Below are 12,065 nucleotides of genomic sequence, written 5' to 3' on the forward strand. Positions count from 1 at the left end.
TAATTAGAAAGCAATCCTGCCCCTTGTCAGTGGAAATTAATATTAGCTAGTTTAGTCCCAACTGATGGCCTATAAAAAGGTGTCTCATGACCAATGTGTCACACAAGAAACATTTCATGATGGGTAAAAGGTAAGAGCTCTCTCAAGACCTTCAAAACCTTATTGTTGCAAAACATACTGATGGCATTGGTTACAGAAGGATTTCTATACTTCTGAATGTTCCAGTGAGCACTGTTGGGGCCATAATCTGGAAGTGGAAAGAACATAATTTCACCATAAACCGGCCACGACCAGTTGCTCCTCGCAAGATTTCTGACAGAGCAGTAAAAAAAATTATCAGAAGAGTTTTCTAAGAGCCAAAGACCACTTGTGGAGATCTTCAGAAAGACATGGAATTAGTAGGTACAATTGTTTCAAAGAAAACAATAAGTAAATGGGTTACTTGGGTTGTTACCGACATCTGGTGAAAATTTCATGTCAACAGCACCTTTAGAAATATATTTATTGAGAAAAATTGTGACGTGTTCAATGCTTATTTTACCCGCTGTATCTTCTTTTTGGATAAAAACACTAACCGCCTCAAGTGAGCACATACGCTTTTTTGTGCACATTTACAATTTATGCATTGTAATTGCATAATTACATTGCTTAACATTTCCATCCAGCATTTTTGACGTAATATTCCAAAATTAGATGGCAGATGGCAACCCAGCTAGTGACTGAATACAGTACACACACACACACTCACTCACTCATACAAACACACACAGCAATTGTTTTTGTGCTAAATTTAAAGTCCTGAAAGGAATACAAAATAATGTTTGTCATTTTAAATGGTTCACTTTATATAAAACTGATTATTCTTTGTTCTTCAATAAAGTTTTTGCATAAATTGGAAGTTTGGGTCTTATTTCAGCAAATTACTTCACAATGTTACATCTATCACCAGCCTGTGTTACCACTCACCCCAGTAGTGGGGTAGGCTGTAACAACGGAACTCTTAGTAGATTAACTCACATAATCTGTGATTATGCAGTACACGTCCAAGTGAGTGTTATTTGTAGTAGACAAATGTGGCTACCATACATCAAAGTTTGAGAGATCTAGCACAAACAACCACTGAGTTACTGATGCTCAAACAAAAAGTGTTACTTTCATCCCCGGTATCCCCCTACTAGAGAAGTATAATGTTATTCACTTTAGAATACTGATCCAAATAATTAGTAATTCATTCTGAAGAATTTGGCAATACTTGAATCATTACTAGTGGGTTACCATGACCTTCACTTTAGAATTAATTATACATTATGTATTATTCATATTAATTATGAACCGGTATAGTAGTTCTTAGGGAGGTATGAGAAATAGTAGTACTGATTAGCTAATAGTGAACTACCAACATTCGACTAAGCACAATTACTTAATAAATCATTAATCAGAGTTCCTTGTTAGATACTAGTAGTTACTAGTATTGTGTAATTCTGTGTAATTCTATTATATATTATGCTATTTACTCAATATGGTATTATCTCACTTAAAATATGATGAATGGTCATGAAAGTAATCAATATACTGATTAATATGCTTGAGTTATTCCAATACTGGATGTCCTAATGTAGAATGTAAGTCTGAGGGCCTATCCATTGGGCAATACTGGTGGTTTCCATTGGATTGTACCAAGTGAATTTAAATAACCCAATGAACTCTGGGTTATTCCCAGAAGTTAACAGGAACAAGTAAACAGATTTGATGAATGTCTCATGTGACCACCTTATTGGCAGCAGAATGAAGGTGGCTGATCTGGCCAAATTCCACCATTAATAAAAATGGCCTTGGGAGTAAAAAGTGGCTGATCTGGCAAATTCCACTGATAAGCATATCTGAGCACATGAGGTCATTTAAGATGTGACATCAGCACAAGTGCGTTTTAGTCACCATAATGTCCTTGACTTGGACAGTCCGTGCTCAAGATTTAGTCATTGTGGCAAACCAGATAGGCATAGCCAATAATAAAAACAGGAACTACCAACTTTGGTGAGAGAAAAAGGTATAAAACGGATGAGCTGACAGACAGAGGCTTCAGATGCGGCTTTGTTACTTTGTTGAATAAAGTCTGATTTTGACATCTGGAACTCTGCTTCTCGAGCTTCATTGCCTACACCGAAGAAAATTACACAACACTAGAGAGCTAATATTGCGTTACTCGTGTTCTTGTGTAGATATTCATAATGATGGAAGTTGGAACAGTAGGCTATTCTAAAGTGTTACCATGCATGTTTGAATACTAAACAATAGCATTCTTGACCAACAATTGTATGACCAACAATAATGTATCGTTCATTAACGGAGTTCAGCTTTTAAATCAGATGTAATGATCAGCCATATAGCTAGCTAGTTAATAATGTCGTTCTCTGTTATTCATAGAAACAGAGCGCATTTACGTGTCATTGCCGTTGTGGCAAATTACAACTACGCGATTGTATTCTGGAAATGAAAACAAGATTTAAAAGCCTAATCTTTGGACTAATTTGAAAATGAAACAGTGAACAGTGTAGTTAAAAGTATATCCCTTTACAATAAAGTTTAAATTTCAACATTAGTTAACATGAACTAACAATCAAAACTAGGCTACTGTTCATTCAACATTCACTTTATGATACATGTCTAAAATCAAAAGTTCGTATCCGATGTTAATGGACCTGAGATAACATGAACTAACAATGAAGTTTATTTTTTTTATTAACTAATAATCAACAAACGCTATAGCAGGTGAATTGCTCATTGTTAGTTAATCCATTTATTATCGTTAACTAATATGATCTTATTGCAAAGTGTTACAAATGTAATGTTTACTATGAGTAAAAAGGTGATTATTTTCAAGAGAATAAATGCTTACCGAGGTCCATTTTTCTTCAGTCGGAGTTTCACAGTACATTAAGCCCCACCAGCCGACTCTTTACTTTCAGTTTGACCGTAAATATTAACTTTGCAGCAATCGGCACAAGGAAGTGTCGAGAACACTTTAGACATTTAGAAAAGTAACCTAAACCAATCTCTCCTTCACAAGTTAAAATTAAATTAAAATAAGTGGATACATTAAGCACTACTGAACAAGCTATAATCTTAAAATGAAATCCATTGTTTTAACCTATTCTTCAAGTCAAATCTCTGTGATAAAATTGCTTCAGGTACAAATGACATAAAATTATAATGATACCTTAGTAAATAATTCACTTATTGTACAGTTGTACACTTTGGAGTTTGGACATAAGACTACAAAGTCTCATTAAGAAATAAAAAGTGTATTATATACTATGTACATACTATGCGTAAACACTTGTTAAAGGTGTGTAAATTTGCAACAGCAGAGCTCTGCAGTCCTTCTATACCCTTACAGCCTGCTAGTTCTGGCAAAACATGCATAAACATAGCCACGATCTTAAGACTGTATCTTAAGCTATTCTGACCAACTAGTAGCTAGTCAAGGGGAATATATCAATTTATAGACACCTCTTTTTAGGAAGTAGACCTGTTATTTAATCATTTAATCTTCATCTAAGTACTTGCATTTTCATACAGCCAATAAACAAGTACAAGATCCATAGTCAGAGTAAAACATGGCTATTTTCTTAAAATAATAGTTTATTAAATTTAGTAAAAAGGAAAAAAAAAACTGATGTTGTGTAATTTTCAGGTATTTTTATACATTTAATGTAATGCTTCAGGAAAGAGAAAACTTCATAATAAATGATACATTTACAGAATTAATATCAATTAAATTGATATTTACAAGGCACTCAGATTTATGTCATCTGCTGTTGTTCAGGATGTTCAGAGCTCTTCTGAATGATTGAGATCCCATCCATATCCAGCTCCACCGCATACCAGCTCCGCACCACGTCCTGCACACACAGTGATCCAGTGAAACACAACACATCATTCATGACGTCTGACTGTCACCATCAGCTGCTCGTACCTGCAGCAGGTTCCGTGCTAAACGCGTCTTTCCAGTGTAAACCAGGAGAAGATGCTGCTGCAGGACAGAAAGGAAGTCTTGACTCAGAGAGAGCTGTTCTACTTCCACTCTCAGCGGTAACTGAGCTGCAGATCGGGCCAGTTTCACTCCTCCAAACAGCCCACCAACCTGGTCCTGCCATCCCCCACCTAAAACACAGCAACAAAAATACAAAATGCCTTCAAATTCAGCTTATTAAAAAATTTAAACTCCTGTTTGGTCAAGCTCCACAGCCCAGTAAATTACTCTATATTACTCTAGAAAGGACATGATGCGTCCCATTATAGGAATAAAAGCATCTCTTATACCGGTGGTGAGTATCTGCTCCAGGTAAAGCACATCATGAATGAGAGAGTTTGTGTCGTAGCTCCGTCCCGTGCATCTGTACACTGCTGCAAGAGCTGCACCTGCCAGGATACTGCTGGTGCCTAGAAACACACACACACAAACACACACACATATATATACACAATTTAATTATGATTATATTATATTATATATTCATTCGAAGATGCAACAATCTATTAAAATAAAAAATATGAGTAAATATTTAATTAATACATTATCTAGATGCCATTATACATTACAGTTCTGTCTTCTGTTCCCATTTGTATGGAAGACGTCTTGTGTGGTAATCCAAAATCCTGTACATTTAAAAAGTGAAGTTACTCAAAAGTGATTTACGCACCGAGACCAGAACCATGTGGCAGTGAAGACCAGCTGTGGATCTCCAGTCCTCCACCCCAGCGCTGTAACAACTGCTCTTTCAGAGAGACAGGAGACGATACACACACCAGCTCACTGCACACACACACGGCTTTTAGCAGGGCACCTACAAGACAAACACACAACTTAAAATATTTAGAGATATTTGTACATTACGTTTAACATCAAATCATTCTTAAGAACAAAAATGTGTTGTGCACTGTTGTTTCAGACTGTCAGATCCCACAGCATATGTCTACACATGCCTCTCACCCGGAGCGTGAGGTTGGCAATAGTCTTCCAGGTCAGTAAGATCCTCACAGAGTGTTTCTGTGGAGATGCTGCAGGCCGGTTTACCGCTGCTACTGACCAACAGCAGATGAGGCTCTGGAACGCGCCGAACTCGAGCTCCAATTGGCCGTTTTCCATCCACCTTAATGGCCACATTGACCACCAGTCCACCATGTTCAAACGCTATAGGAGGAGTGTCACTCCAGCCACCTGATGATGTATTCAAAAACACACTTCCAGCACATGCTTTCAAAGACCCAAGAAAACCTAAATACTTTAGAGTTGAACTTTACTCGAAGAGAAATTTACTGTATTTCAAAGAAATTCAACATAGGAAAAGCATTCTGGAAAATAAAGCTTCAATTTTAGTCAACAAAAGATAATATTTCGTTCTGTTTAATAAATTAAGTAAATACATCTGCACTACTGTTGAAACTAAAAGTTTGGGGTCATTAAGATTTTTTAAATTCTTTTGAAAGAAATCTCTTATGCTCAGCATTTATTTGATAAAAATACAGTGAAAACATACATAAAAACATGATAAAAAATAAAGTAATATTGTGAAATATTAAAACAATTTAGCATCATTACGCCAGTTTTCAGTGTCACATGACCCTTCAGAAATCATTCTGTTATGCCGATTTGATGCTCAAGAAACATTTCTTATTATTATCAACGTTGAAAACAATTCTTGGATTCTTTGAGGATTCTTTGGATTATTTGATGAATAGAAAGTTCAAAAGAACATTATTTAATTGAAATAGAAATCGTTTGTAACATTCTAAATGTCTTTACTGCCACTTTTGAGAAATTTTGAATTGGAATTCTGCATTCTGTTTAAAAACTGAACTTACTTTTAAAAAAAAGCACATTCAGTTCAACTCCAAATGTCACACAGCACTGTAAAACAAACAAATGATCAACTGAAATGAAGAATGCTGTTCTCACCTGACAGATCCAGTCGAGCAGGACACTCCACTTCCTGCCATTCGCCCATGGGCGGCATTTCTCCTTGACCAATGAACACAAACTCACGCGCTGACATCACTGCCTTCCGCAGCAGTATCTGTCCTGCCCCCTCATAATGCCTGGCGGCTCTCACCAACAAATCTGGTCTTCAGAAAGCAATGACAAATCAAAAATGGTCAGTTTACAACTCTCAAATTTATGCATTTGTTTTAAATTTCTGACCTGCTGAGCCAGTGCTTTCTTTGATTGGCCAGTTCTTGGACACCTGCAGGTAAGTTTCCCTCTTCTAGGAGCTTAAAAGCAGGAGCCCATGATGGATTCGCTGCTGGCCCGCTGCGTAAACCACCTTTACCCTCTCCAGCCAGACAGCCAAGGACATCAGCGATACAGGCGAGACAACGAGCCGCTACTCCCAGATCACCACTGCTGCCTGCAGCCACTGAGAAAACAGCCAAACCATCAGTACCCTCAAAAGTCAACATATGCCAACCACTGTTCATCTTTTGCTCCTTACCAGAGTCCAGCACCTGCAGTAGCTCCTCCTGCTGGCCGGCCAGAGCTGCTGCTCTGAAGAACGGCTGTAGACTGAGATTCATGTGGCCCTGCAGAGTGTCCACGGCTCTCCTTCGGCCCACACTGAAGAACAGCTCCTCTCTCCAGCGCAGTTCTCTCTGCTGGTCCGTCAGGATGAGAATATCCCTGAGTGAGAGTCTCCAGGCTTCCCTCCAGCTGTCCAGACCACCAGCGCCACCCAGGAGCCAACAAACACCCTCTAGTCCAACGGGTCCTGAATGTGGCATGAACACTGGGAACAATCGGGCGTCCAGCAGACAGCATGGCTCGGTCCTCTCAGGTCCCCAAAGGTACTGAGGCCTTTAACACACACACATACATATGTTAGACACACTATATGAAACTGACGGTTTTAAAAAGTAAATGTGAAGTCACAGGCAGCTTAGGCTCTTCCTGTATAACAGGTGGTTTTTGGCAACAATAATCTTAAAAATTGAGAAAACCTTTAGTCTGAAAATGTGAGTTATGAAAGTAGAAATTTCTTACTGTATTCCAGTCCGACTATAAAAATCACTCCATTTTTTATTAAGGAATGATGCATTGACATCATCAGTGCAGGCCTGGGTGGAGATAAATAGTGTATAATCAGTGTTGGGGAAAGTAACTTTTAAAAGTAATGCATTACAATATTGCGTTACTCCCTAAAAAAAGTAACTAATTGCATTACTTTGTTACTTTTATGGAAAGCAATACGTTATTTTGGGGACAGCGGTCAGTCAATAAATGGGAAAACAAAGTAACTGACGTTACTTATTTGAAAAAGTAACTCGTGTAAATTAAAAAGTAATGCATAAGTACTTTAATAGTTACTTGGGAAAAGTAATCTGATTACGTAACTCGCCTTACTTGTAAAGCATTACCCCCAACACTGTGTATAATAAAATATGTAAACATAGCATACATTTTCTTATTTATATTGTTCTCAAAATTATATAAAAAATTTAATGTAAGTAACAGGCTCTAAACTCACATCTAAACTGTCATGAGCTCCAAAAGCTGTGAACACTGTTAACTTGAACTCTCCCAGCATCACTCGATGTCCCTGAATGATGATGTCACTGGACAGGGGTAGTCGCTGGATGCAGGATGAAGTCAAATCAAGCCCTGACAGCAGGCACCCAGAATGCACCTGGACTGGACCCTGCAATTGACATTGGCACATTTTGATAACTGTATTATTCAGGCATGTGATCAGCTAAGGACAAAAAAAAGAAGGAAAAACTGTTTTCCCCTGTTCAATATAATAATAAATCATCATTTGTCAAAATAATATTTTATTATTACTTAAATTATAAAAATTAAACAAATCAATAAAATATATTACGATTTCAACAGTATGACTGGTACTGTACAATAAAAAATACAGATCAATAATAATAATAATAATTTTGTTTTATACAATAACAGTAAATGTGGGTCATACTTTTCAGGATGGAAATGAAAAACTGTATAAATATAGAAAAACCACATACCCAAATATTCACAACAGATTTCATGTCAGTAATGTGATGTTTTATAAAAACATCATATTCAGTGAGAAAAAATTGTGTCAGTTTTTATTTCATATCTTTAAATAGTTAATAGACTAAGATTACGTTAAACCCTCCAGACCTGTAGGTGGCAGTGCTGCACAACAGCTCCTGCTGATACATGAACATCTCCTTCCAGGATGCTATTAATCACCCTGCTGCCTTCTGCCACAGACTTCACATCCTTTAAAGCAGAAATCGTATTGCAAAAAGGTTAAAAATGTTTATTAAAAAATCCCAGAGACGTTCCCAACATTTCCCACCTGAATATGAGAGAGAATCATCGTCTCAGTTCCAGTTTCTGTCAGACGAATTATATGTTCTCGGCCTGATTGAGTCAAATAATCATAGCAACCCTCTGGAATGTACACTGGAAACAAACAAAGGCAACGTTCAAAAAAAACACACTACTCTATACATACTACTTCTGCATTATACAGTATGCATACTGAGGAAAGTATACAGATTTACAGTATGCATGGAAAACCCATGTAGCCTACATTTAACCACATATTGCAGCATAAAATATATAAAGAATATAAAAGTGCATGTTGCATTTAAAAAGTATAAAAGAGCACATTGCAATTAAACTGTATACATAACAGTATGCAGTTTCACATTTTTTTAAATAGTATGCATTATCCAATATATACTATGCTGTATTCAGTAGGCTAGTATTTCATTCCCAAACAAACTTTTTTATAATGTAGAGACAAAAAAATAGTGAAACAGTACACATCGAGATGGAGGGTCCCCTGAGGGTCCTCCACAGCACAGCGCGGCCGCTCCTCACTACTGCCCCCTGAGGTCCGGAGGGTGAAGAGCAGCCTGTTCTCTCTCCATTGATGAATTCATGCTCTGTCAGGTCAGAGCAAAGGCACAGCAGAATATCCAGAAAAAGAGATATCTGCAAGGGAGAACAAGAAAAATGAGAGGGAGAGACCAGTCGGAGAAAAGAACTATGTTGTCCGTGTTTTTACCTCAAGCGGTGGAGCTCCCGAATCCATGCCAAGATACGTACAGCCGTCCAATGGTGACGTAACATGAGTCTGTAAGAGTTTCTCTGCCACAGTCCTAGAGAAAAACACCGGGCCGGAAACCTGAGCACAAACACACTTTTAGGAAGCATCACAAAAACAATTCAAGATGCAAACAAAACATCTAATACATCTTTAAACAAAGTAAATTTACATATAGCAACAAACATTACCAAACAAATTCATACCAGGGGTACTTTCCCATCAGGCAGTGCAGCACAGCTGATCTTCTCCTTTGAGCCCTTATAGATAATGTTACATACTCTGGCCTGTAAAAGCAAAAATTAAACATTCCTCAGAAAGTGATACACAAGTGCAATTTAAAAAAAAAAAAATAAAATAAAAAAAATCACCCTAATTTTCAATAACGCACCTCTGCATCAGTGAGATAGACGCCATGATTAACAGCAAAACTAACATCACCTGGCAATGCCACAACCCGAACCCCAGAGAACCCGTCCCATGAAATCACTGTAAAGAAAATCAATAAAAGCAACAGTAAAAACATGCACAAACTAGTTTGTGCATTAGATGTGTGATTATATAAATGTTAGCTCACTGTGTCGTGTTGGAATATTCAGGATCACATCAGTGCTGCACACCCAAACACCTGGCGGAGAACCAGCACAAATCTGAAACAATAGAATGTTTCAGGCATTTTCATAATAATGCACTCACCTCACTGTATTACATTGTATTTTTATATATATATATTAGGGCTGCACGATAAATCGCATGCGATATTTAACGCGCATCTTGTCAGAAAGCCGGTTCTGTAATCAGCGGTAAATCTCCATCACCTGCGTGCTTTCACATTGAGCAGGTTTTGATCCACTTCAAATGTTGACTAGTGTATATAGTTAGAGAGAGAGCGAGAGAGAGGGAGAGGTGCATGAATTCATGTATATTTGTGTGTGCATAACTGTGCATTTGTTCTGCTCACCTTTGTGGACAGACAGTCTAACAGCAGGTCTAAACAGCAAACAGCTCCTTCTACAGCATCTGATCTCTGTACAGGCATCCAGCAGAAAGCCCTGCTGCAGCCATCCCATGGGAAATCTCTGCCCTAGAAACACACATACACCTATTAGCACATGTTTGAGAATAATCTTCATCGAAAATTCTTTTTTTATTACAGACCGTGTGAAGGATGAGAATGTGAACTTCATCCAGAACATCTGCGTTCACCACCTAAACACAAACATGCACATTTAGGGGACTTTAAGTATATTTTAGAGGAAGATCCTTATGAACTGAAGACAAAGTACAGAAAAAACTCTATTCTGGTCATGTATCATGAACACAACTATTACAGTGCTGAACAAGCAATGAAATCTATATTCATTCAAGGATGTATACATAATTGTCCATTTCTATTTTAATATATCCTAAACAGTTATTTATTTCTATGGTGGCGTTATTATTTCTATGATATTAATAACAATTTTAAACAGTAAAAATTTCAAGAAGACTGGAGTAATGATGCTGAAAATTCAGCTTTGCATCACAGCAATAAATTACATTTTAATATATATATATATTAACATAGAAAACAGTTCTTTTAAACTGTAATATTTCACTGCATTAATGATTTATTGCATTTTTAATCAAATAAACGCAGTCATGGTGAGAATAAAATGCTTTTTTTATATTTAAAAAAACTTAATTATTTTAAACTTTTGATCGGTAGTATAAATCTTTAAGGATTTTTATCCCATATGGGTCCTTTAGGTTCAAGAATTTCCTTTGGCAATCCTGCACACATCCTTTAGGATTCCTCTCCAAACCTCCAACCATCTGCACACACACAGAGCCCTCTATTGTAATGTGAAGCTCACGCTGTATCCGGCTCTGGCGCTCAGGTGTTCTGCAGCCACCAGCAGGGCGTTCAGTGTGGCCCCACCGCTGCCCAGCCGGGCGTGAGGGTCAGGAACGGTCAGCAGCAGGGCATCCTCCGGGAGAACACCACGCTTCTGACGCACCTCCAGCTCTGAAACACACACAAACCTCATGAGATCTACCTACACCTGGTCTGGAGATCTGTTAATGTGAGGTAGACCCTTTTACAACCAAGTACTGTGGTGGTTCCATGGTATGGTGATAGCATCAGATAGTAATACCATACCACGGTACTTTGATGGCATCAGATGATAATACCATATAGTAATTTGGTATAATAATATGGCACCTAAATTCATGTACTTAATTTAAGATACTTTAAAGAATACTTTGGTATTACCATAGTATAAAGTCCCAAACAACCCAGAATAATACTATAGTACTTTTTTTTTTGTAATTATCTATGTATTTTAAACATTATGTTATTGTTTCGTGACGTTTCAAGGCTGCCCAAATGGATTCAATAAAAACTCAAAGAAATGTACATATACCCTCTTTTTAATAAATCAGCACAGGCATACGATGAGAATAAATGATGAACTCACCTCTCTGGAAGGCATAAACACTGTCTCGATGTTGACATGTGAGCACGATAACTGTCCACTTCAGCAATCCTTTATCTGCCATCCTGGCGTGCTTTATTTCTTATTCTGTGACCAACAAACTGGCGCGTGCAAAAAGCAGAAGCGAACAGCGACCGGATCCGATTTATTCGCCATCTGTCACAGGATTACAACTCAAGTTAAACGTTAACTACCTCATTCGTGCTCTCCGACCCCAAAACAGTGAACGCAACACTTCCGGACTACAAAGCAGCTTCTGGACTACAATCTTGACTACAGGCACGGTGCGCTGGGAAATGTAGTTTTAATGTAGTCTAGGTTTAATAATATTGACATGAATATGGTTATATGGATAGCAACGATTAAAATCGGTCAACAATGCCTAATAATATGGTTGACTTGGGGTACCTAAAATTAAATAATAATAATAAAAAAAGCAGGGGGTAAAAAGCGATTTTAGGAAGAAAGAGAACTAGAGATTTCT

At 37.6% G+C, this 12,065-nt stretch overlaps 1 protein-coding gene and 1 pseudogene across 1 annotated transcript; both read right to left on the reverse strand.

Annotated features, from left to right (window-relative positions):
• LOC107720801 (GTPase IMAP family member 8-like) overlaps window positions 1-3,034 on the reverse strand; it is a 22,130-nt pseudogene extending 19,096 nt beyond the window's left edge.
• A 769-nt stretch (window positions 3,035-3,803) lies between these two features.
• On the reverse strand, window positions 3,804-11,809 carry LOC107720764 (L-fucose kinase-like). Its single transcript, XM_016528589.1, has 21 exons — window positions 11,564-11,809; window positions 10,958-11,109; window positions 10,260-10,310; window positions 10,063-10,185; window positions 9,679-9,751; window positions 9,493-9,590; window positions 9,308-9,388; window positions 9,063-9,182; window positions 8,818-8,989; window positions 8,346-8,452; window positions 8,165-8,266; window positions 7,524-7,694; window positions 7,040-7,113; window positions 6,495-6,853; window positions 6,203-6,419; window positions 5,960-6,126; window positions 4,994-5,221; window positions 4,704-4,847; window positions 4,324-4,443; window positions 3,977-4,164; window positions 3,804-3,902 (listed from the first exon to the last, which is right to left on the reverse strand). The coding sequence occupies exons 1-21, from the start codon at window positions 11,643-11,645 to the stop codon at window positions 3,804-3,806; spliced, it is 2,928 nt and encodes a 975-aa protein (XP_016384075.1). The 5' UTR covers window positions 11,646-11,809.
• Between the last annotated feature and the right edge of the window lie 256 nt (window positions 11,810-12,065).

This window comes from Sinocyclocheilus rhinocerous, unplaced genomic scaffold (assembly GCF_001515625.1).
Source record: "Sinocyclocheilus rhinocerous isolate Xijiao unplaced genomic scaffold, SAMN03320098_v1.1 scaffold1022, whole genome shotgun sequence".
NCBI lineage: Eukaryota > Metazoa > Chordata > Actinopteri > Cypriniformes > Cyprinidae > Sinocyclocheilus > Sinocyclocheilus rhinocerous.